The following is a 25,062-nucleotide window of genomic DNA, read 5'->3' as shown; positions in this document are numbered from 1 at the left end:
AATGAGGATGAGAAAGTGGTAGACACCGTCTCATGATAAATCAACATTTCTTGGATACCCATGTTGTCTAAATCAATGCTGCTTTAAACATCTATAGCTTTTGTCTGGACAATTGCACAGTAAAATTGGGAATAATTATTATTTCATCCCTCTCCTTTGCAACTTGGCCTTACTCGTATAATTTGTGCAGTCACATCAAGGTGTATAGGACATTCCTCAAATTATGTCACATTTGCCCGGAGATGGCCCGGGTTTCCTGGCTGGTCGGACAAAAGGAGTGCAAACTAAAATGGCAACAACCACAATACCAATCGTCTTGGAAGATGACGACGTCCCAGGAGCTTCATTTCAACATCCTTTAAACGAGAAACCGAGCATAGAACAGTTTAAATGTTTGAAATGTAGAGGCCTCAAAATGAACGTAAAGAAAACAGTATTAGTAGAAAGGTAGGAGAGGCTGTTCTCTCCTCTCTCACAATGCATCACACACGGGGAAGAAACCCACTGAATCTGTGTAGAATTACAGCTAATACTGAGGGAAAAAAAAAAAAAAAAAAAAAAAATATATATATATATATATATATATATATATATATATATATAATATATAATTATTATTATTATTATTATTATTAATTACAGACCTTTAAATTACTATAGGGCTTTTTTATAAAATAGACTTAAAACAGCTTAATTCCTAAAGTTGCAAAGTCAGTCATCCTGCTGTAATCAGACACTCAGTTCCCATCTCTCACACACATACGCGCGCGAGCAAGAAAACCTACTCCTGTTGCTGCTAATCATCACAAATGCATGGGGGAGTTTGAGCCTGCTCTTGTGCGGCACAACAACCACAATAAGGCGTTCTGTCGGAAAAAAGCCAAGCCCAAACAAGCAACTTCATGTTCAAAAACAAATTTGATTTATTGAAAAAGTGACAGCGATCAAAATAAAATTTCTGGCAGGCTGATTCTATGTTCTGTCTCTCTACTCTCCTCATCTGGTCAGAGGGCCCGGTGGCACCGACATGTGGCTGCTTCGCCTCTGTCAGTCTGCCCCAGGGCAGCTGAGGCTACTAACATAGCTCACCACCATCAGGGTGTGAATGTGTGTATGAATGGGTGAATGACTGGTTGTAGTCTAAAGCGCTTTGGGGTCATCAGACTAGTTAAGGCGCTATACAAGTACAAACCATTTACCATTTACCATTTACCATTCCTCTGTCAGCTATTGCCAGCAGGGCAAAAAAACTAACATTTTGGTCCATATTTTATGTCTATCTGGATCTTTCTTTTCTGTCTGGGAAATTGTGAAGAGTGAATAGAGGTTTACAACCTAATTTCTTCTTTTGGGTGAACTCAGTGGAGCCTTGCAATCATGTTTAGTCTGGCATCATTAAAGCCTATAAAATCCATATTAGAGCAATTGAACATGGCGCAAAGTGCACTAGTCTTTGTACAACACAAATATGAAGGCTTAAAGCCTTAAAACCAAAGCCTGTGAGCCTTATGTTCGCATCCGCTACAGATTACAGTGACAGCGGAGTTTGTTTGGTAGCCAAAAGTTGTAAACTTGCATGACCCGCACATGCGCAAATGCAATGTGCAATACGTTTATTCAGGCTTCATTTGATGACATTTACACCTTCTGTTGGTGGGTCCAATTTTGTTGAGCTTTTTTTTATTTTGCTCTTACAGTGCTGTTGCCTAAAGAGGCAGTCAAGTATGAACATAAATTTTGTTTTAAAGAAATACGAAAAAATAAGGCAAGATAATGTAAAAAAAAAAAAAAATCAGCTTTGTTCTAAATCATCAGAACATACATTATGTATTTATTACATTGAGTGGAGTGACATGGAATGAAAATAAGAATATAATAAACATTTCTAATTTCCTATTTCACCGGTGAATTAAAAAAAGTAGTTTTGAAAGATCAGAGCCTTCATAAAAGTTTCAGATCTCCTTCAGTTAAAACATTGTGCCACTTCCACCCTTGACTCGGATTACTTTCGTTAACTGGATAGTTCCAGAAATGATCATATTTAAGTACTAGACTCAACATAGTAAAGAAAACTGTCAGGAACAAAACAAGATTAAAGCTTGGAAAACCAATGACAAAGTTAAATTTTATCAACAAAAAAAAATGGCTCCTTGAATGTAACTTAGAGCAACATTTTGGATCTAAGGTTTTACCATAGATGCCCGTTCATTTAATCCAAACTCATGCTAATGGAATTAGCTGTGTTCTGGTCAAAGTGTTTTTTCAAGTCTCATTCACCCCAAACACACATGGATACACTCAGCAATAGGTAACATACTTTCAGAGGAAAAGGTGGAACTGGACTCAGGACTTGCCAGCTGTGAAAAACCTACTAATCCTATAACTACCTGCCATAAGTTTGACATATTAAATAAGTTTGTTTTGGTGAAAAAGCAGCAACAAAACTGACTAAAAAGTTTCTGGTGGTAGAGCATAAGAATGCTTCCTTGTCACAGTTGAAACAACATATTTTTTTTTAGATTTGTGACAAAAATTTGTTTACTTCAAGCATTAAAGCTGCAAGTTAGGTTGGGTGGATTAGAGTTTGGTTGCGCTTTGGCAGTTTTACCCACCTCAAGACACAGTCTGCTTTTAGAAAGTCATAACATTTCTGGGGCAATGGATGACATGCTGCTACTTTTATTTAACTTGATCTTCATAGAACCATTGATTCTATGAGGTTAATAGGATAATATTTTAAATAAATATTTATTCTAGTTCTCATTCATGGAGTTTGAGTCAGATTTCTGTTATGCCTTGCCAACTTCCTCTTCTCTCCTTCCTTTAGGCTTTTTTTCCCCCCACTGCTCATTTCTTGCACATAACTCTAGCCCCGCTGAATCATTTCCTTCGGAAAGAGATGTTAACAGAACATTCAGCTTTATGCAGATCTTGTTCTTTCATCCTCTATCTCTCTCCGCTCCTTCTGTCAAAAACATTAGGAAAGTTACTCTCTAGCATGCCCTGATGGTTTTCTCTCTCCTCCCAAATTTTAAGTTAGATTTCAATCAGATGTCAATGTCTCATTATCTTGGTAAGTTTGGTGGGGTGGCCATTGTATATTGAATTGCTCAGCTCTGTGTAATGATGATGTGTATACAGATGCTTTTTAAACAAAAAAAATTACTTTTTGCAGTTTACAAGGTTTTTAGGTGTAAAGCAATCAGTGCCATTTTCACATTTAACACTGCTGTTTCCCAAGAAACACTGTTTTGCAAATTTTTTAAAACACTTTTCACATTTTGGTCATGTTACAACTACATTGTAATGTGTTTGTATTTTCTGGGTAAAGAGATAAGAGAAATATATACATACAGCAGGTTTTCACTTTATGAATGAAAACTGAAAGATTTGGTGTACGTCTATTCAACTCACCACCTTTTACTGTAATTACAGCAATTAGAGTTGTTTGAGGTAGGTCTCTACCAGCTTTGCACAACTAGAGACTGAGATTTCTGCCCAATTTTCTTTGCAATAAAAAAACTCAGGCTTGGTCAGACTAGATAGGGTCTGTTTGTGAAGCCTTGCCCGAGATTCTCAGGTGGATTTCCATCTGCCAATCAAACACACGAATATTCTGTGATGTAAATCATTTCATTGTAGCTCTCGCTGCATATTTGGAGTCATTGTCTTGCAGGAAGTTGAACTGCTGCCCCAGGTTCGAGTCTTCTGTTGCTATTTCTTACATGACTGCCCTTTATTTAGCTCCATCCATCTTTCCATCAACTCTGACCAGCCCTGCTATTTTACCTGAAGAGGTAATCCCCACAGCCTAATGCCATCACCAGCATATTTTCAGTTTAGATCGTCTGTTTAAGTGGGTGTACATTGTCGGGCTTCTGCCAAATATAGCACTTGGCTTTCAGGCCAAAAAGTTCAGATTTTGGTTTGGCATGTTTGCTGTCCCCCCTACAATCGCCAAATGGGACTTCTTTATTGCTTTCTTTTAGCAATGGCTTTTTTGCCACTTTTACATAAAGTTAATATTTTAAGTGCATGACCAACAGTTGTTTCTGCAGCTTATCCAGAGACAATGATGATTTTACTGCTTCTCTGTTTAATGATCAACTGTCCCGACTGATTTGTTGATTTTGGTGTAAAATCTCAGCAGGTTTATAGTTTTGTCGTGCTCATTCCATATTTGGAAGATGAACTGAAACATGTTTAAACCTTGGGATATTGTTTTATATCCTTAGACTGCTTTAAATGAGAAATAAGTAAGAAACTTACTGTAAAAAATACCCAATCATTCTTCACTGTGGTGTCGCCGTCAGTCAGAACGGTTCCACCTGGTGTGCTGCGGTGCATTTAGAGAAGCTCGCCGCTTCTCTAAAATACGCTGATATTCTATCTTTACCACTCACCACGCTGACTTCACGTCAATCTGGAGCAGAGCAGATCATTCAGGAGGAAAGTCAGATGATAAAAAGCAAAAAAGACAACATGTGCAGATTTTGTATCGCATTTTTACTGAAAAAAGTAAATATCTGAATTCACCCAAGAAAGCTCAAAAGAAAACAAGGTAATGTGGTTAGATAAAGAGCCGGCACGTGAGACGTGTGTAGTACTGGCCAAATGACCTCTTTACTGGTTTATTGTTCTATTCCAAGCCTACAAGTACACTACTATTGCATGATAACACAATCCTTGCGTGATCTGAGTCCAACTGTGCACAGGGACTCCGCTCTACTCACACTCCCAGTGGAATAGGGTGCCTGGTAGAAAGCAAGGAGTCACTCAGGAACTTCCTGGTTCCTGAGTGACTCATGAGAGAGTTCCCAGGGTTGCCAAAACCGAACGCATCATTTTGTATTATATGTTGGCAAAAGGGCAGCAAGCTGCGAAACATGGAGGCCAATAATAATAAAAACGTGTTTGCACAACAACTTACTGTGGGTGAATCGTCATCAGTCTTCATCTTGAATTTTACTGTGCTACGTCCTCGTCTGTCTTGACTTAGCAACCTGCCAACACTGTTTTGTGTGCTGTTCCGATATTAAACACTTGGTGTCATTATTACTTATTTGTCCTTTAAATTTTTCTGCAGCTTTGAACCCCAACCTCTCAGTTGTATTCAAAATTGAAAAACATTTTAAGTTGCCGTAACACGCTCAAAAATGTCTGGTTTAAAAACAACATAAACACATGTATATTGTAGAAAGGAAATATTGTCTGTGCGATTTCCATTTTCTCCATCTACAACTTTTTGAAATTGTATTTTTTTTTGTTTGTTTATTATTATTATTATTATTATTATTATTATTATTATTATTATTACTTTGTGACTAATTTAAGTTTTTAGATTCCAGCCACGTGATACAGAGCTATACAAACTCTCAAACAGCATCAGCACCCTTCAGGTCATCAGTGGTAAACTTCCAACTCTGGCACAAACAGCCACGCACACACAAGTACAAAAGCAAAAGACACTCAACAGCACACTCCTTTCACTCGACAAAGGAATCTGTCTTTGTTTGATCTCTACAAGGTTTATCTCCTGAGCCCGAATGTCAACACAGGTTGTTTACAGACTCGGTTTCCTCCAATAATCCATTGACCGTCTACATCCCATACCTGGAGACCAGCAGGTAATAGCAGTTTGACCTGGGGGCACAAAGGAAAGTCAAAAGGACGTGAAATATACTAATCATTGGAAAAAGAAGCAACCCCTGTGAGAAAAGAACAACCAGAAATTTGGCAAAAAAAAGAAAGATGTAGAGTGCAGCAAAAAACTATTTGCTCCCTTTAAGTTTTCTTTTGTTCTGACTTTTTTGCTACAATGTTTTGGATCATCAAAGTAATTTTATTATCAGATAAAGATAGCCTGAGTAAATACAAAAACTTGTTTTTTTTCTCCAAGTGATGAATTAATTTATTAAGGAAAAAAATAACCCTGCCTATCCATATGCAAAAAGTAATTTATCCCAAAACTTAATAACTGGTTGTGCCACTCTTGGAAGCAGCACTGCCTTTAGGGAAATGACTGGCTATGAGTCTTTATATTGCTGTGGAAGAATTATGACCCCAATGCTCTCGGAAGAATTGTTTTAATTCAGCCTCAATGGAGGGTTTTCAAGGATGAAAAAGCCAAACCACAGCATCTCAATCAGATTTAAGTCCAGACTAACTAGGCCCCTCTAGCTAGGAGCTCTGTGGGAAAAAGAAAGGAGGTGGAATCTGTTTTTACATAAACCAAGACTGTTGTTGTGGTGTCACAGTGTTACAGAAGGCATATAGTCCTCACCTAGAGTCCTCTCTTTTTTAAACTGCACATCCTAATATTCGTTGAGAGGGCTTTCTTTGTTTATTTTGGTATATACATCCCACCACACGCCTGTATGTCAGAAGCTAGAAAACAACTCTCTGAACTGATAATGGATGTGGAGAAAAAAAACACAATGATTACGTTCATTGTTCTTGGGGATTTTAACAGCACAAACCTCTCAAATAAACTTTTTAAAATACAATCCTCTGGGCAGAGTGGTGGTGCTGGGGTAAAGCATTCTACCTATTTATGGAAACCTCAGTCCTCAACGGGGCCCTCCCGGGTTCGAGTCCCGGTCTGTGGACCTTTGTCTCATGTACCCCCCTTGCTCAACCCCATTTCCTGTCAGTTTACTGTTAAATAAAGGCCAATAGTGACAAAAAAATAAAAATGTTTACTTAACTGTACATAGCCACGTTATATGCTTGTAAAGAAAAAGACAAAAAACTGGGTTATTGTGATAGAATGTTATATACATCAAGCATCCATCCTGATAGTGTTCTGATTGTCCTTTTTGAGCCTAAATAGAACCCAGCGCCGGGCGCGATGTGCAGATATAAACAGACGTGGCACCATCTACATGCAGTACCGCAGAACTATCAGAAAACCAAATAGCGATATCAAATCACTACTAAATAATGCCAAACCGAGCCTGAGCCTCTGCAATATCTTGCAGTAAAGCGGCAGCTCGGCGTGATCGAAGACCAACTGTTATTAATTAAATAAACCGATCTGCAGCAACTCTAAGAGCCTCACAACAGAACCTCACAGATAAATGAATGACCCGTTCATAAAGCAAAACAGGGACACAGCATTAAGCTAAGAACCAATTAATCAATCGATCTATTTAGAATGTTTTTTGTACTTTAGGCTGTAGAGGCTAAGAAGAGCATTGTTATTACTATTATCACAGTATTAATAAAGACATTTACTCATGTCAGCCAACTCTGCAGTCACATCTGAGAGATCCGCTTTAGTGAAAACCAATGTCCATATTGTATTCCCAGCGCTATTCCAGTCTTTTCCCTCTTGGACGCAGATATTTATTTATTTATTATTTTATTTTTTTTTTACACTGGATCATGCACCTTTCTTCATTGTTTCCACACTTAACTGGGAGATGCTAATAGCCGTTAGCTGCTTCCTTGTTTATCCCCTGTTGCACACGTGCAGTGTCGTACTTCCATTGTTATTTTAAATAAACACAAAGGGCTTTATTTACTGAGAAGTTGAGTAAAAACAGAGCGTAAAAAAACAAAATAACAACTAATAAGCCAGCAGGACATGATAATCTTTAATAAAAACTGTGTATGCAACCAGAGTGAAATACTGACATATAAATTAAAATAATGTCAAAAACTGAAAACCTCTTTGCCTAAGGTTAAGAAAGTTAGGCAGTGGACTGATGAGTCAAAAGAGAAGCTACAAGCAGCCTACTCCTTTTTCTTCCATTACATATAAAAAAACTTGCATAATGTATATTATATATGTATACCTAATGTTTGTACGCTGTGAGCACCATAACCAAAGTCAAATTCCTTGATTGTAAACAATCACGGCCAAATAAAGATAATTCTAATTTTGATATCATTCAGGGATTTTAATGTACCGTATTTTCATTAAAATAAATATAAAATCATACTCTGAAACCTCTACATATGCAAGCCCGCAAAACAGAGGTTATGGAAACTGGTTTGAAATTTCACTGTCATGAATTGCTATGTGAGGGTTTATTGGATGCATTTAAACAAAATAAGTTTGTTCAAAAATAAATTGATGAGACACAACTTGAGTTCACATTTTTCTTCTTTTTTTATCTATCATTCCCTTTGTGAGGTTGGACAAAAACGTTTTCTAATTATTAATTTCTATGGGAGTTTACATACCATAGAGGCCAGCCTCAAGTGTCTTTTTAAGGAACTAGTTTTTGGATATTTACCTAATCACCTTTATTTCTGAGGTGCAATTTGATATGGGTCTAAACATCCTAATATATACTTTCCGTTTATAGTTTAAGACTGCGAACTGGCCAGGAAACCAGAGTTCTTAACCTCAACTACTAATACAATGATCTATTCAAATGAGAGAAATATCTTTTTATCTAATTACAGGTGAGCAGGTTACTTTTTATTGCCAGTAATGTTGTGATCTAAGTGTCAGTAAGCCTGTTTGTCTTTGAGCCAATCAGATAAATTTAGACTTCCCAGTTGAGCACGACTTGTGATTAGTCCAAAGTTTCATTTTTGCTGCTGGCAAGAAGGTTTGTCATTTTCTGTCTGACATTTACAACAGCAAACAATACAACGTCTTTATCTATACAATATCACACACACACGTGTGTGTTTTTATGCATGTTTTCATGCTTGAATCTTGTTTTAAAGTACACAATTCTTGAGTCTACAGGCTCCCTAACATAACATACATCTTGATGTTGCTTACCTTTCACCGCATCTCCCTTTTTCTCTATGCAAGTTAATCATTCTTCTAAAGCTGGCTTGCCAAAGAAGGTCTTATCAGTGTCATTTTATAACCTGAGCTGCACCCCTAGCTCGGCTTTTCCCCAGCCCCCACAGCTCTTGACAGCTCCCCCATTAGGAGTTGTCAGAAGTTTTCTGACTCCACCCACAAATATTTGCAAGTAACCCACTTTTAACCAATCCCAGGCCAGTCTTGTCCATCGGCATACTGGTGACAGGTGGAGTCTCGTGCACTAAGACAGCAGTGAGGTCGATCTACTGTTCATCAAATTATGTTATCTCTGTAGATATCAGTGATACACACACACACACACACACACACACACACATATTTATGTATTGTAATTGTATGCAATAAAGAAATCTGTGTGGGTATCAGGGTTATCATGATACTAATATTACAAACTCAATGTACTATTTATATCTATTCCTCGATACTAAGAAATAGATTTGACACTCCATACTATTTTTGATACCATGGCAACACTTTAACCTTAGTTTTCCTAATTAGGGAAAACTAGAAAGTAGCAGACAACTTCACCCTCATTTATAGAAATACTGTATATAATTTAAATGTAACTTCCTTGTGTGCTTGAACGGTAGAAAAGATAACAATGATAGTGCTAATCTCCTTTATAGAACGATCTGCCTTTGATCAGTCATGCAAATATTGAATTTTATTATAATTGCTCATCTTTAATTTGGTTCCATTTGCCTGCCAATTTACTGATGATACAAATAAAGTTTTTGTGCAGAGGGAAAAATAAAGAAGATGGAAAACAAACAAATGGATCTGGAGCATACCAAATTGTTATATATATATATATATATATATATATATATATATATATATATATATATATATATATATGTGTGTGTGTGTGTGTGTGTGTGTGTGTGTGTATGTATTAACAGTGTGCCTCAAAGCAGCACTGTGTAAGCTTTAGCTTAATTTTAGCTTAATTTGAGATATACAACACTTTATATAATATACAGCACTCGGCCTGTATTGATACTCTGTGGAAGAGGCCCTTCTCAAAAACTCACCTATGTAACTTGAGAGGGTCAGATTTGTCACTGAATGGGTCATGTGACCAAAAGTGTCACTTTACAGAAGTCTGAGCTCATTTTAAAGAAGAGAGCTAACCTTATGTGCTTCTACTATTTTCATCCTCAAGTCAAAGTAAGTTATCTTTTTGCCTGTTGTATATAGAAAATGTTGAAGTCTATGTTTTTCTGTTTTGTAGGAGCTAAATGCTAAGCTACCAGGCTAAAAGTTGTTGTCAGGAATCAAAACAGATATGACACTTATCTGATCAGACATATGTTGGTTCTCTAATGTAGGATTTAGTCTATATGGGTGAATGTGGCCTTGTCTTTACCAGTAACACAGTGACTTCTTAATCTGCCGGTCCAAGATGGTCTGCTATCGCAGAGGGAGACTCTAATTTTGCAACAGTAGTGTTGCCAGTGGCCTTCATGGGCGCTAAACCTGGAAGTTCCAGGTCTTGTGCCCCTAGTGGCTCAAAGTTACACAGCGATGCCATAAGCTTCACTGGTTTGCTGAAATCCGTTTTTTATTTTTTTGGGGGGGAGGGAGGGGGTACGTGGACGTTCATACCACTAATTAAATATGACTGCCATCAGACTTCTGTCTGAATAATACAAGACCCCAAAGCGACCCGCATGCACGAATAGCTGAAGGACAAAGCAGATGCCACACAGCAATGCACTGTTTATGGACGTCTTAACGGATGCAACTGTTACAAGTGTTCACTAAGGCTTTGTTCCAAACAAAACAAAAAAAACTAAATGGTAGATACCTGCAGCTCAGGCTACATTCACACTGCAGGGATAATGTGACTCAAATCTGATCTTTTTCCCCACACGTGACCCATATTCGTCTTTTTCATGGCAGTGTGAACAGCCCAATTCCGATCTCTTCACCCCCTCAAAAATTCGACTTGGGCCACTTCCATATGTGGTACTAATTTGGATATGTATCAGATTTTTTTCAAAGCGTCCGCAGTCTGAACGGTCATGTCGCATTTTATCCAACTTTAACGTCACTCTCCTGTCTCTCAATACACATCCACACACGGTAGTAGCAGTTAGCGCTTCATAAAAGACCGTTGTTTAAAGCTATTCTGCTTTCTTCTTACCTTATTTAGTCTCGCTATGATGTGGTCTTAATATCGTCGGCTCCCACTGCTCCGCAGCTTTCTAATAATAGCAAGGAGAGACGCTGGCTGGTATCCGTTTTTTAATAATAATAAAAAAAAAACTTTATTGAACTCTTCTAGAAACAATTACATTCAACATTACTTCCGTAAACAGTTTGCTGCTGTGTGCCGTTACTGCTGTTACTGTAGAGAGGTCTGTGTGGATGTGTTATGAGAGATTGGACAGTGAAGTAAAACACAAATGATATGCAACATGACCATTCAGATTAAGTACCACATACAGAAATGGCTCAAGTCTGATTTTTTTTTTCGGTGAAAAGATTGGATTTGGACCGTTGAAAAAGTCAGAGACGCATGTGGGCTAAAAGATTGGATTTAAGTGTCACATTTGCCTGCTATGTCAATGTAGCCTAAAGATCTGGTCCATGTAAATATATTCAGCAGCAGCCCTGTACAATTTCTAGTCATTTTACATTATAGATTTTTTCGTTCATAACCTGCAGGTTGCCGGTTCAATACCCCGCTCCAAGTGTCTCAGTCGTGTCCTTGGGCAAGGCACCTCATGTGCCTGCTGCCGGTGGTCAGAGGGCCCGGAAGCGCCGATGTATGGCAGCCTTCCTTCTGTCAGTCTGTGCCAGGGCAGCTGTGGCTACAATGTAGCTTACCACCGTCAGGGTGTGAACATGAATGTGTGCAAATGACTGCGCTTTGGAGTTGTCAGACTTGATAAAACGCTATACAAGTACAGGCCATTTACCATTTTTACATTACTCTCAAGCACCAGTATCGTAGTGTCATCTGGAAGCATTAGCTTAGCATGTAGCATTGTTCAGCATGTTGTTTTTTTCTTTCCATCAGCGTTATAGGGAAAGGTCCTCCAAAACAAACCTTTTGTGTTCATCCTGTTTATCATGTTTTATTTCTTGATGTACTCGACATGTTAGCACAGTTTAAACCTCCAGCAGTAGAAGATCGTTAGGGGATGCTGCAGGAAGTTGGGGCTGACTCTCTAATTGCAGTGCTGTGGTTGGAAGTGAATGAGTCAGTTTATACCAATTTTCATGCAAAAGAGTATTTGAATAGTTATTTTTTTTAGTATTGAATACATCGAGGTATCGATTATTTTTGACAACCCTAGTGGGCATAAAAGCTGTCAAAGAGATTTATGTGGGTAGGGCACCAAAAAAGGCTCCACAAACTGGTCTTTTGTTGACATTCAAATTTTACCAGATGTGAAGGACTATTTGCACACTTTTTAGCTTATTGGGAAGTATTGTTGTTTGGTATACTCAACTAGAACATTAATGTCTTTGAATTGTGTCTGTATTAGGCAACACGTGAACTCTGAGACGGTGTTTCACCAAAAAAATTCATTATGGTTACATAGTGACAATAAAGAATCTTGATTCTTGAAAAGGGTTCAGCAATCTTCTTTAAAGGTATATGCTTAAAAAAGACCAAAAACTGTTAGATCATGATAAAATAAGGTGATATACACCAAGCTTCCATCCTGATCATGTTTTGATAAAAATAGCCCCAGCACTGGGCGCGATTAGCAGATAAAACAGACATGGTGTCATCTAGCGACAGTATCACAGAACTATCAAAATGCTGGTTTGCTTAATTAATAAATTGAAATTAAATAATGCCGGACCAAGCCTGACCCTCTGAAATGCAACAGCTCAGTGTGATCGAAGACCAACCGTTATTAATTAGATAAACCATTCTAAGAGCAACTTTAAGAGCCTCACATCAGAACGTTTACTCAAATCTGAGTAATTGGCAGGTTTAGCGTCCCTTCAGTGAACACCAACAGTCATACTGTATTCTCAGCGATGCTAATAGCCGTGAGCCACTTCCTTGTTTTAACCCCTGCTGCACATGCACAGTACATACTTCTGTTGAAATCATAAGAAACCACGAAATTCAATTTACTTAATTACTAACCCAATGAGCAAAAAAAAAAGCATAAAACACCAAAATAACAACTAACACCCCAGCAGGACGTGATAATCTTTCATAAAAACTTATGTATGCAACCAGAGTATACTGAGGTATACATTAAAAAAAGTCAAATACCATGGCTATGCACCTTTAACACAGCCCTGTGACTTTACATATGAAACATGTTTGAACATAAAAAATATGACACTCTAGAAATAAAAAGAGTGCAACAGGTAACTGAGGGTTTTTTTTTCAGTAATGTGATTTTGCAGTAGGCCTATTGTAGATTCTATACACCTTTCCTTTCAGACCGTCATTTAATATTTATATAACTAACTGGGCTCTAGTGTAAAAACCCATTGGTGTTCCTAAAGCAACACACCTCGTTTTTCCCCGTTTTTTTTTTTTTTTTTTTTTGAACCAGAAGTTCAAATCTGGATGAGCGCGCAAGTCCCACGCGTGCTCGCGGCGCTCCTCTTATTTTGCGGCCTCTCATTTCTCCCAGGTCGCTCTTCCTGTACATTCCCTTTCCCCTATGCAGGCTTTACAAACGAGCGAAACAGCCTGAAATATCCTAAGTGAAATATCATTTAGGCTGCTTACAATAAATCACGTGCAAAGCTACAACTAGGGCAGGATAGGTCACTTTGATCTGTACATAAAGGCCATTTCTAACCTCAAGCCAGCATTGCACACATTTTTTTTCTGCAAATATGAGCAAAAAAAAAAATAATCCGAACGATTCTAACTGGATCCTTTTTATTTGAAAGAACACTTTCTGTAGTTGCATAAAGATATGTTGCTGTAATTTGGCTCCATCACTCTTCGCTGTACATGGGACAACGTGATGTAATTGATTTTTTTGATTAACTAAACAGAACGCGGAAAACAGACACAAGCCGATTAGCAGTTTGTATAAAGACATTTAAACGTGCAGAAGCATATGAACGCTTGCGCTTTTCTCGGCCTGTTTCACACGCTCCAGTCCAAATACCTTTTCCGTCTGACTCCGTACTCCGTGCGCTAATGGGGAGTCTGTAGTTGCATCACTTTTTTTCCCCCCTTGTCCCCCACCGACCCATCCACCCAACCCCTCCTTACAGCTTTTTAAAGTCCATCATTAACGGGATTAAATAGCTGAGATTGCAGGGCGATGGAACTACATGCTTTGAGGCAACGCTTCCCGGTCTCCTTGCGTGATTGGACCAAGGAGACATGATGTCAGATGACCGCATGCGCCACGGATTGGAGAGACTGGCGTAAACAAAGCCGCGAGGAGGAGGCGGAGGAGGAGGAGGAAGAGGACAGGTCTCTACATCTCCAGACAGTCCGATCAAGACACCGAAGCCGAGTTTACGCATCGGGGAGGGCGGCACCGCCGGCGCGTGCTTGTCTACTAAAGGCTTTAACTTACTCTGACAGTCTCGTGTTAATTGGTGACGTGCTTTAAAGACTTCTGGAAGAGATAAGGGGAAACTTGCCGTCGCCTTTCCATCCGGAGGTTACGCAGTTTTTTTTTTTTCTTCATTTAGTAGAGAGCATTTCGCCAACTTAACGCGCAACTGTCTCTCGTAAAATAGTTAAAAGGGGAATTGTTATTGTAGATTCCCTTCTCGCAGACGCAGCAACATTAAGTGAGTGAAGTTGAGTCACAGCGGATAGGGATCGGGATATTTACGCGGCCCGCGGTCACGTTTGGAGAAAGTCTGAATCGTCTGGATCAGGCTTTATAATCAGAGCATTCATGGTCCAGTAATTTGGAAGGCACGCGGAGGGAGAGAACGGGAGGGCGCGCGACAGAGACAGAAAGTGAGAAAAACGAGAGAGAGAGAGAAAAAAAAAGACTTTCGGGAAACTTCGAGTTGTGTTTGCCTCGCACATCCAGGTGTCCCGCCGAGCGGTGCGCAGTCTCCAGCTCAGGCAGGGAGCGCTGACATGCTGCCCAAAGTCGAGACTGAATCTTTGGGACTCACTCGATCGTATGGGGAACAGGGGCACATGCCAAGGAACATGCAAGGTAAGAATCGTCACTGCGACAGTTGTCTGCCTGTTTCTGCCTGCTCGATAACGAAGTGTCCACTTTTGCGCAGCGCATCGGGCTGAAGTTCTCAGCGCGCTAACGTAAAAACAAACTTTGGTGCAAGTTAATTTCCGTTACTTTTACACAGGTGGTCGCAGCTAAAAGCGTAGGTCTACTTTGATCATAGTTGTGCCATGAAAGTGTTTATTAAAGGTTAAATACATTTACTAAGCGGGTCGTTTTTTAGTTTTCTTAAAATGGGTTTCCATAAACTTTGATAAGTCTTTTTTTTTATCTTGAGTTTAAATTTGCTCTGCGATCTACCCGTGTATATCTAGTTGCAAACTGCAAGACGCTTCTTTACATTTGGCCGGAGAGCAATATTGTACCCAGCGGTCAATTAACCAAAAACGCGCAGAAACCGAAATGAAAGAAACTTTACTAAACCACTTATCCCGTTTTTATTTCTGAAGTTTCCTAATAAAACCTACGTACTTAATTTACTACGATACGGTAAAAAACGTCCTGATTGCTTTGTTTAAAAAAAAAAAACATATTTAAGAGAGCAGACCGGAAAATAAGTTGAAACTGAAGAATGACGCCGTGATTTGATATGACCTCGGCATGACACCTTCTAATCCGTAATCATCCGATGTAGTTTTCTTTCCCTTGTAAAAATGTGAGAATAAATCGAAACCAAGTGTGTTGTGAAAATGCATTCTCGCAACATCTTCACTTCAAAGTGACAATCTCGTTGTAAAAAAATAATATAAAACTAGATCGGAAAGGTAACAAAACTTTGGAAGTCGACGAGTTTTATAGTTGCTGTAGATTTTAAAATAGCATATTTCCCTTTAATAAAAAATAGGAAAATGTTGCAATATTTTTTTGCATTTAAAAACGAGTAGGGTTTGATTTTAAAATATATCTTTGATGCTTTTTTTTCCAAAATTGACAAAATTATGCATATTCCCTTCGGGCTTTAATAATTTTTTCTTCTTGATCTTCCCGCAAAGAAGACTACACTTGCAGCAGCGAACAATAAAACGAGAAGATTGACTCATAGTAAAAGATAAACACGTGTATCTGCTTATTCCACACGTCATTCCAAGGCAATATAAGCGGGCAATCAATTAGCCCGCTTTTGGTTTTATGGCACAATGATAAGGCACATAGAAGGAGTGGTTTGTTAGAGAGGACATTTTCTCGTTTTGCGGAAAACTAGAAACAAGGAAGCAGTGACTGGAAATTTCATTCCTCCGCTTTTAAAAATAAACATAGCCTATAGGTTTTGAAGATGTGAGAAGAAAATGGCCTTATTTGCACAATAAAACCATACAACTTTGTTGTACGGACAGAGTTAATTTCTTAAGACGCACACCTTTTTCCCTTTTATTTAAATGTCTTCTTCTCAGTAACTTTGGTGAAGCCTAAAATATTTTTTTTTTCCTTTTTTGCAGCGTGAAGTTTTTGCTACTAATTACTTTGAATAACAGCAACCGTCCCCTCTTGTAACATTCCCTCTCTTATTAAACACAACCTGGAGAACAACTTGTTTTTTTTTCGCATTAAAGCATATATATATATATATATATATATATATATATATATATATATATATATATATATATATATATATATATATATATATATATATATATATATTCAGAGATGAGATTAAAGTGAAAAAATAGAGAAGAGAATCAGCGGTCTGTTGTAACTTGTTGCTTCTACTCGAACATTCAGCGTGGATCCCAGCAGGGCGACGCGTTAACAAACTTCAAATCATGTCTAATTAACGGGTCTGGGCGAGCAGATGAAGTGGATTTTTTTAAGTGGATGGAGCAGGGATGTGTATGTGTGTGTGTGTGTGTGTGTGTGTGTGAAGGCCACGGAAAAGGCGTCTTTGGCTGGCAAAATATTTCAATTTTTACAGCCGCGTCCACTGAGGTTTTCCTGTTTGATCTTGGCTGCTTTGGGTTTTTTTTTTATGATAAGTACCATAAAACGCTTTTGTAACTGTTGTAAATGTCCGCCTGGCTGTTTGCTCACACACAAACACTCCTACACATGCGAGTATTTCTAAACCCTAGGTAAATCAAAGACACGACCAAAATAGGCCCACCTTAAAAAAAAAAAAGAAAAAAAAAAAAGATTCGTTTGGCAAATTATGAGCGATATTTGCGAAAATATAACAGATACATTACGCGCATCTTTTTTTAAAAATCCTTTCCAGGTTCACGATGTCCGTTAGTTTTTCTGAAACCAAGAATAAATTCGTTTTTAGGAATTTGTTAAAAAAAAAAAAACATAGAAAATGCCGCAGCTACTTTTGCACAACTTTGAAGCAGAAATAAATCTACATGAAGTGGCCTTTGGCGTCAGTGCTGGTTCTTAGAAAAGAAAAAAATGTTGGTTTTAGATGTGTTTTTTTTTTTTTTTTTGCCTAATCGCCTGCAAAGATAGGGGCTTCTCTGTGTATTTTCAGTTGTCTGTGGGCGGTAACATTTTCTCATCCAATCCTCAAGTCTAATATCTCCCTACTTACCCCAGCGATTTCACGACTTAGACGCATGCATATTTATGAGGCTGACTTTCATAGACTTTTTTTTCTGTTCCCTTTTTATTTTTTTGGCTGCAAGAAGAGGGAGCAGTAAGAGGGAGACATGGTCTCGTCCCTCTCCACACACTCCAAAATCGACCCTTCATAGTGTCTCCTTCCACGATTTAAAGCTTCAGAAGGGGGAATCACAAAATCTCGCTCAGTTGCGACGCGGAGCCCCTCCGCGGTTCACCTTGATGGATGAGAGCGGACTTTTGGGGGAACGGGAGCGCTCAACACTGAAATAGACTTCACTCTGCGTGTGTGTGTGTGTGTCCGTGTGTCCCCCTGCAGCCCCCCAGTTAAAAATGATGGACTACTCCTATGACGAAGACCTCGACGAGATGTGCCCCGTGTGCGGGGACAAGGTTTCCGGGTATCACTATGGACTCCTGACCTGCGAAAGCTGCAAGGTTGGTGCCCCCATTCAAGATTAGAAAAATATGTATGGGTTTTTTTTTGCACCATGACTTTAAATATCGCCTAATTATATGTTTTTTTATGCTGCTGTTAGCCATGCCTAAAACTGTTTTGTAATTTTTTTGTAAGGAAGTTTCAAGTTGTTCAAGTAGTTTCTTCTGCATTAGATTGTCAAATATAGTTGTGTTTTGTGCGATAGTGTATTTAGCGCCTGAGCCACGTTTTTAGTGTTTATTGTGACATTTCTTGTTGGATTTTAATCAAATGTTCTATTGCAAATACATAAACCTTTCCTGTTATTATTATTAGAATTATCATAATAAGTATTATTATTAGTGTTAACATGATTTTTAGATGCTACGTGGTCTTTCATTCTTCTCCCAAAAGTGTGTATCAGAAGAGCAAAATGTAGTTTCCTTACCAAAATTTAGTAAAGAAATAAAAAAAACAACCAATTTTTTTTTAAAAAAATTCTGTGCAATAATGCCAGAAACAACAGAAGATGTTTTAATGGATGCAAAGTTTCATTTTTTTTTTTTGTTGCCATTTTTGCAACCACTGAGAGAGACAGACAGACAGACAGACTTTCTAATAAGAGCTGACGAGGTTCTGCCAGTGAGAGAGAGCTAAGAATCACCATTGTTGGTGTTCCCACAGAGAACAAATGTTTGTAACCATTAAAACATAACTATCCGTACAGTGTAGAACAACTCAGCTAAAGTGTGATCAGTCAAAAATATTTTCCGGTTTGAACTACAGGAGCTCAGGTACTGCTAAAATTCCTTAAAAGTAATGAAAGAGGTCTTAAACCTAATGCAGGATAGAGCAACTCCAAAGTGCAATTGCTGTGTGCTTTCCGTGCCGCGCTTACACTGCACAGCTCAGCTGGCTCCTATGCTCACATGCAAAATGACTAGTAGAAAAGTTATTTGATGTGTAACTGTAACTTTTGTCAATTTCCCATGCTGCCTTCTAACAGAATGACACCCTGGGCAGTGAACCATACAGTCCATATCGAAATCTGAAACGCCACACACTGCAAAACACGTGGGAGGTTTCAACACTTGGGGCACAATGCACTCCAGTGATGTTGCTGTTTGAACAAGCTCATGTCCCAGTGTCAGAAATTCTCATCACAGCTTCATTAAGAGTCCGTGGGCTTTGCCTGAGCTGCATGTTTCCGTGCACGATGAGACCGGAAGAAATAAAAGCTCCGGTGCTGTTAAATGTGAACTCTGTCAACAACTTATTTGTCCTTCTCTCTCTAAACACAGAGCAAATAAGGCTTTCCGTTTTTTTTTTTTTCTACTTCAGTAAAGCTGTCAGTGCAAAATTAAGCCAAGACAAATGTCTCCGCGTTAACGCTCTTCGGCGTAAAATTGCGGCTCGCAGTATTGATGCTGCAGTGCACATTTCTCGCCTATGTGGTCATTATTCAAAGCAGATGTTATAGATTTGATCCCGCATTTTGACCTTGAGGCGCTGAACACTCGCTCGAAGGGAGACGTCAGTGGCATCTCTGCTGCTCCTCAGCCTCGGCGCTGCCAATCCCCATGTTTCCCAGCTGACATTAAACATCCTGATTTTTTTTCTGTGCACGTGCGCGTGCGTCCTGGACGCGGATGAATAGATGTTTTATAGAATGTTGCATATCCTTGTTGAAACATTAATAATATTGATAATTACCCGAAGCCTGCCAGTGGTTATCTCTAAAATGTGGCCGTTTGCATGATCGTCAGGGCTGGGCGGTTAAATCAGTCTGCTGACACGTTACAGGTTCATTCTGACGTTAAATATATGCGGGGCGCCCGTGCAGGTGGTTTGATCCGTCTTCATTTCACTGGAAGCTACTTGCAGGTTAATAAGTGTAAAAAGCAATGGTTAGATTTATTTGCGTCTATCTTGTTTTGGCTTTAGTCATGATTCGCTTTTATTTTCCACTAACCCCACCACCATCCCACTTGTGCTTTATGTGCAACACAATTATGAATAGGGCCCACTCCTCCTCAGATTCAGACTCTTGGAGCTTGATGGAGATGGAGCGAGTTGCATTTGCAGGCGTCAAATGTTCCCATAGACACACGGATCAGCTGTCGTTTAAAACGCAAAGACAATTTCTGTTCAAACGCATCATCTCAGTGAGGTAAACAAGTGAGCACATTAAACTTGCTGGAATGATCCTGGGCTGCGTGAGCTCTTTTTTTTTAAAGTTTTTGTTGAGAAACTTGAGCCAAGAGAACAGCAAGAGAATAACCTCTGAAAACTGGAAAATAGACGCTCGGTGTGGCTAGCTTATGGGTCAGAAACAAAAGGGGTCAGACTCGTCACGGCGCATAACAAGGAACGATGCAGGCCAAAGGCAACAATAAAGTCATAATGGACATTTTCCTTTGTTTGAATATGAAGCGTTGGAGTACAAATGCAATGAAAGCCAAATCAATCATGCAAAAAATAGAGACATTGCTTTTAAATCTTGGCTCGCTCAGCATCTCAAAAGATCAGTTGTCTGTGAGATGTTGCAGACTTTAACACACAAAAAATCCTGTTGGAATCAAGTCGGGTTCTCGTATGCGAATACTAAGGAGAAAGTATCTCCGAAGCACACATTTTAAACTTGGGGGGTCAATTTTCCAGAAGCCAAAGTGTTGCATTTTTTTTTTTCTTTTTATATTTGGTCAGATCAAGCAATGCAGACTGTCAATTAAATATGTGTTTGGTGAGATATTGACAGCGCCACGTTCTTTTTTTTTCCCCCTTTCATTTTAAAGAGCAGGTTTTAGGATTCTCCACCTAGGTTATGGATCTAGAATACGTTAATACCACCTTCCTCTGTTTGATTTTCGCTGCTGCTGTCAATAATAAATTCCATGTATGAATCTCTGTAATCCCGGAACTTTAAATTATGGATATAATTTATTGGATGTTTTTTGCTCTCATGTGGCCACATTATTCAATAATTAAGTATGGGATTGAGGGGGGAAAAAAATTACTTAATTCCTGGAGGTTTTATGTGAAAAGAGAATATTGAAAGCAAGAACCGGGATATTTTATGAAGTAGTTTAAAATGCAGCGAACCACTGGAAAACAAGTCAGAGCTGCTAAACAAAAGTTCAGGTGTTGCTCTAATGTTTAACTGCAGTAATGGTGTATGAAAAAATGCTCTTTATGTCTAAATTTGGTGTGAAAGATCAACTAGAAATTAACTTAAAAAAAAACTAAAACTGAAGCATCACCTGAAGTGGAGAATATCTAAAATCTCCCCTCTGTATGTGTGTATCTGTGTGTGTGTGTGTGTGTGTGTGTGTGTGTGTGTGTGTGTGTATCCATTAAGCATGTCCCTCTCCATCTGTCTGGGAGTGTGAATGGGCCAATTACTATCACATTGCAGAGGTCAAGCAGGTTGACGTCTTAATTGGTTCTCTCCGCAGGGTTTCTTCAAGCGCACCGTCCAGAACAACAAGCGTTACACGTGTATAGAGAACCAGAGCTGCCAGATTGACAAGACCCAGAGAAAGCGCTGCCCGTACTGCCGCTTCCAAAAGTGCCTCACTGTCGGCATGAAGCTAGAAGGTACCGTTGCTTTTTTTTTTTTTTTCCTCCACTGTTCAGCTCTTTGGTTTATTGCAGTGATGTAAAGTGGCAACTATTCTTCAGTAGTTTGCCTTTTTCTGTTTAGATTTGTTTTGCTCTCGTACAGGAGATGCACGAGGTTATGGGGGGGGGGGGGCCATAGCACAAACTCTATCCGGCAGTGTCTGCAGGTGCAGACAGTAAATGTTAGATAGATGGAATATTATCAAATCTAGATCTGACACAGTCCATCTCCACCAGTTAAAGGGCAGCTTGCATGAATAATTCTCTGCTGAGTTTCGAAAGCATGCATGTTCATTTTTGGTTTCTATTTACCTGAAGCTCAGAGGCGATTTATTCGTACTTTGTATGTCAACGGCTTTCCACACCCTGAACTCTTAGCTGCTCCTCAGAGGGAAATAACTGCAACAGAAAGAAGAAGTGATTGGGACAACAGTATTTTGTCTAATTTAATTTACCTTGCAAAGAGACAATTTGATTTCCATGAGATTAAGTCATTTCGTGGTATGAGGTCACAAGGTAGTTGGGTGACGGTGGCGAGCAAGGAGGGTTCGCTGGTTGCTGCGCTAAGTGTAACAGGTAAAATAGAATGGTTAGAAACCTTTTGGCTAAATGTGCTGATGTCATCTCAGAAATTAGGATTTATTTCACCCATTTGTTTGGAAGCTCTTTTCTGAAATCAGGCCCGTTTTAAAAATGAAGTCCTCGCAAGTTAGTGTACATTTTCAATGAATATAATACCTCTTGAAACTTAAAGAGCAGGCCATGCATTACATTTTCTTAAACGACACGAGACATATTTTTAAATTCACAGTGAAACTCAAGAGGAAAAACAGCTAAAGAAATAGAGAAACTAAAATGTAAACCAGAAGAACGACAAAACTAAAATCGAGGTGTCTCCGTTGACCTGCCGCTGTGGTTTCATTAACAGCTATTAACTGTGAATGGCCTTTGGGCAGAAAGTCCCGGCCCGTCATATGAAAGCTAACAGGGTTGTGGGGGTGGCGGCGGCAGCGGTGGGTGGTTATGTTTGATTTGTTTTGCCGGCGGTAACTTTCCGCTCGTAGGCAAGATGAGGCCCCGCAGCGCTCTGTCAGGTGCCAGAAGCTCCAGTGGGCGACTCCTGCCACATCCAGTAAAGACCTCCCACACAGAAGAGCTGACACCCCTTACCACACACACACACACACACAGACACACACACACACACGTACGACTGTACCGGCGCGCACATAGAGCTCTGCCTTCTAAACACATACATATATTCATGACAGGAAAGTTGTTCAGATGACCACAGGCAGGACCGAGTAGTTGTCATTTAATCTAAAAAGAGAGAATGATCTCAGTCGAGTTGCGTTCCAGCGCAGGGTGGCCTTCAGAAACCCGTACATTCAGGAGATAGACCAGAAAGCTAACGTTAAGAAAGCTTCAAAGTTGACCCAAAGTGCCCCCTGTTTTGGTTTTATTGTGTTTTTCGTATGTTTTTGGCAGTGTTTGTTCATATCTGTCGAGTGATTATGATAAAAAAAGTGAGGCAGAATGTCGAGTTTAAGAAAGAAGGGGGAGAAAAAAAAACATCTGGGACAATGCAAGAACTCTTCTGTCAAATGAGACCTTTTCATTGCTCCTTGTTTTGGTGCGTTAAAGTGAGCTAATTTACTAATTTGCGCTTTGTGCTGTGAATGAAATGGTAAACAGAAACGACACTCAACCACTGGGACACATTTTAAAAAATGTGAGGATGAGAGCAGAATTGGTCTGAGCTCATTTATAGAGATCACTAGACAATTTTGTCAGTTTTAGTCTCAAATGTGTGCATTTCTCTAATCGGACCAGAAACTAATGTAATCTAAAAATGTTCCCTCCATTCAAACCCTCAGAAGGACATCTGAGAGCCTAAATTGCATATTAGCCTGATGAATCGAGGGTTTTATGGTTCTTTTGTGCTTTAGTCTTCAAGAGTTTGTATTGCCTGTTCCATTTATAAATGGCAAAAATGATTTTTATACTGCTTAAGAAAATTGCACTGTGAGAAGAAAATTGAAGGGAAGGTCAAGCAGTCAGCTTTCCTGTTCTTGATATAAAGTCTTATAGAAAATGCTATTTAAGCCCATTTATTTCTTCAAAAAAAGAACTGGTAAAAGAAAAAAGAGGTTTTGACTTCCTACTCTCAAGGTAGAACGAGTTCTACACCTTTGATGTTAATTTGAACAGATTTGTAAGTGAGATTTTTTTTTTCTTTTTAGGATTAGCAGCTAGAAACCAATCGGGGAATGTTCTTTTTTCATGTTGGTTTTGTTTGACCCTTACAAAATTGAGTACATGCCAAAAAAAAAACACATTTCCATTTATGTTTGTTTTGAATTAGCCAATTTAAAGAATTTATGTTGATGTATTTTGGTGGAAGTGGCCATTCAGTTAAAGGAACATTGTTGATTGATAACATGTTATGACAGTCATTGTCCTTTCATATTCGTTATGTGTGTGTTTACTGATAAAAAGACTTCGTAATGTTATGAAAATGAAGAAAGCCACTGAAGTGTGAATTAGTAAGCCTGCATATATCCTAATAAAATAGGCAGAACATCAATCTGTTAAGCCAGTTTGATTGACTTAAATGGATTAAAAAACAAAAAATGACGGTATGCTCACAAGACAAGACCAAGAACATCTTATCCAGATAAGAAACAAAACCGTAACTTTGACTTGAATGTAACTGTTAAAAAAAAAGTTAGTCTAGATTAGGTGTGAATGCAGATGTCAAATATTCTGAACTTTTTCTTAATTAAATGTTTATACAAAATATGTACAAAACAGTAAAGGATGGTAAGTCTTTATGTGGCTGATATTTATATATGTCAGATGATCCCACATACCATAAGTGAGTGCAGACACAATCACTTCTTGGTATGCTGTGTAGCATCTTCTGTCAGCATTGTTCCACTGAAAAAAAAAAAAAAACAAGATTTGATTCATTAGATCATCACTTACTGCTGCCAGTGAAGCGTGCCATATTTGAACAGCTCCCACTGGCATGATTGTCTTTTTTTTTTTGCCCGCTAATAGTTGTCTTGCATCATACGCTTCACTGAGCTGCCTAATATTTCCTTCACTTGTGTATCACGTTGAAAGCGGAGCGTAACATTAACATTTTGATGCCCACCTAAATTTGTTATTTCAGAAGGGCTGCTCTCGCGGAGGCTTTCCTCCGTCCTCCTTTTCACATGGCCTGTTTCTTGCATGCGGTTAATCGTTCATCAAATTTTAATTGATTAATTACCACAAAATCAAAAACCTCTGAAGAGCCACTTAGTTGAAATTAGCACCACTGGCTGAGTGTTTGTACATTCCCTGCTGCATCTCTCTCCCCGGCTCCCTCCACTTTTTTTTTTTGTTTTTTTTTTTTTATTTCCTCCCCGTCTCCATCTTTCCTGCTCTGATTTGTCTTCCATCAGCCTCTCAGTACCTGCGATGGGAAAGCCGGGGAGCTGTCCCATTACTTATGCATAGGTATCATAGGT

At 38.9% G+C, this 25,062-nt stretch overlaps 1 protein-coding gene across 3 annotated transcripts in view; it reads left to right on the top strand.

The window, feature by feature from the left end:
* The first annotated feature begins 14,185 nt into the window (after positions 1-14,185).
* Positions 14,186-25,062, top strand: part of nr5a2 (nuclear receptor subfamily 5, group A, member 2) — an 85,978-nt gene continuing 75,101 nt past the window's right edge. The window contains exons 1-3 of one of the 3 annotated variants that reach the window (XM_036141075.1): positions 14,186-14,925; positions 17,825-17,943; positions 21,379-21,520. In XM_036141075.1, the coding sequence (XP_035996968.1) occupies positions 14,844-14,925; positions 17,825-17,943; positions 21,379-21,520 (343 nt within the window). In that variant the 5' untranslated portion in view covers positions 14,186-14,843. Of the gene's footprint in view, positions 14,926-17,570; positions 17,944-21,378; positions 21,521-25,062 lie in introns of all 3 variants that reach the window. The other 2 variants (XM_036141076.1, XM_036141077.1) reach the window with 2 other exon arrangements.

The sequence above is a fragment of the Fundulus heteroclitus genome, chromosome 9 (genome assembly GCF_011125445.2).
Source record: "Fundulus heteroclitus isolate FHET01 chromosome 9, MU-UCD_Fhet_4.1, whole genome shotgun sequence".
Taxonomy (NCBI): domain Eukaryota; kingdom Metazoa; phylum Chordata; class Actinopteri; order Cyprinodontiformes; family Fundulidae; genus Fundulus; species Fundulus heteroclitus.
Note: the sequence above shows the minus strand (reverse complement) of the source record. Positions and strands in the feature narration are given on the sequence as shown.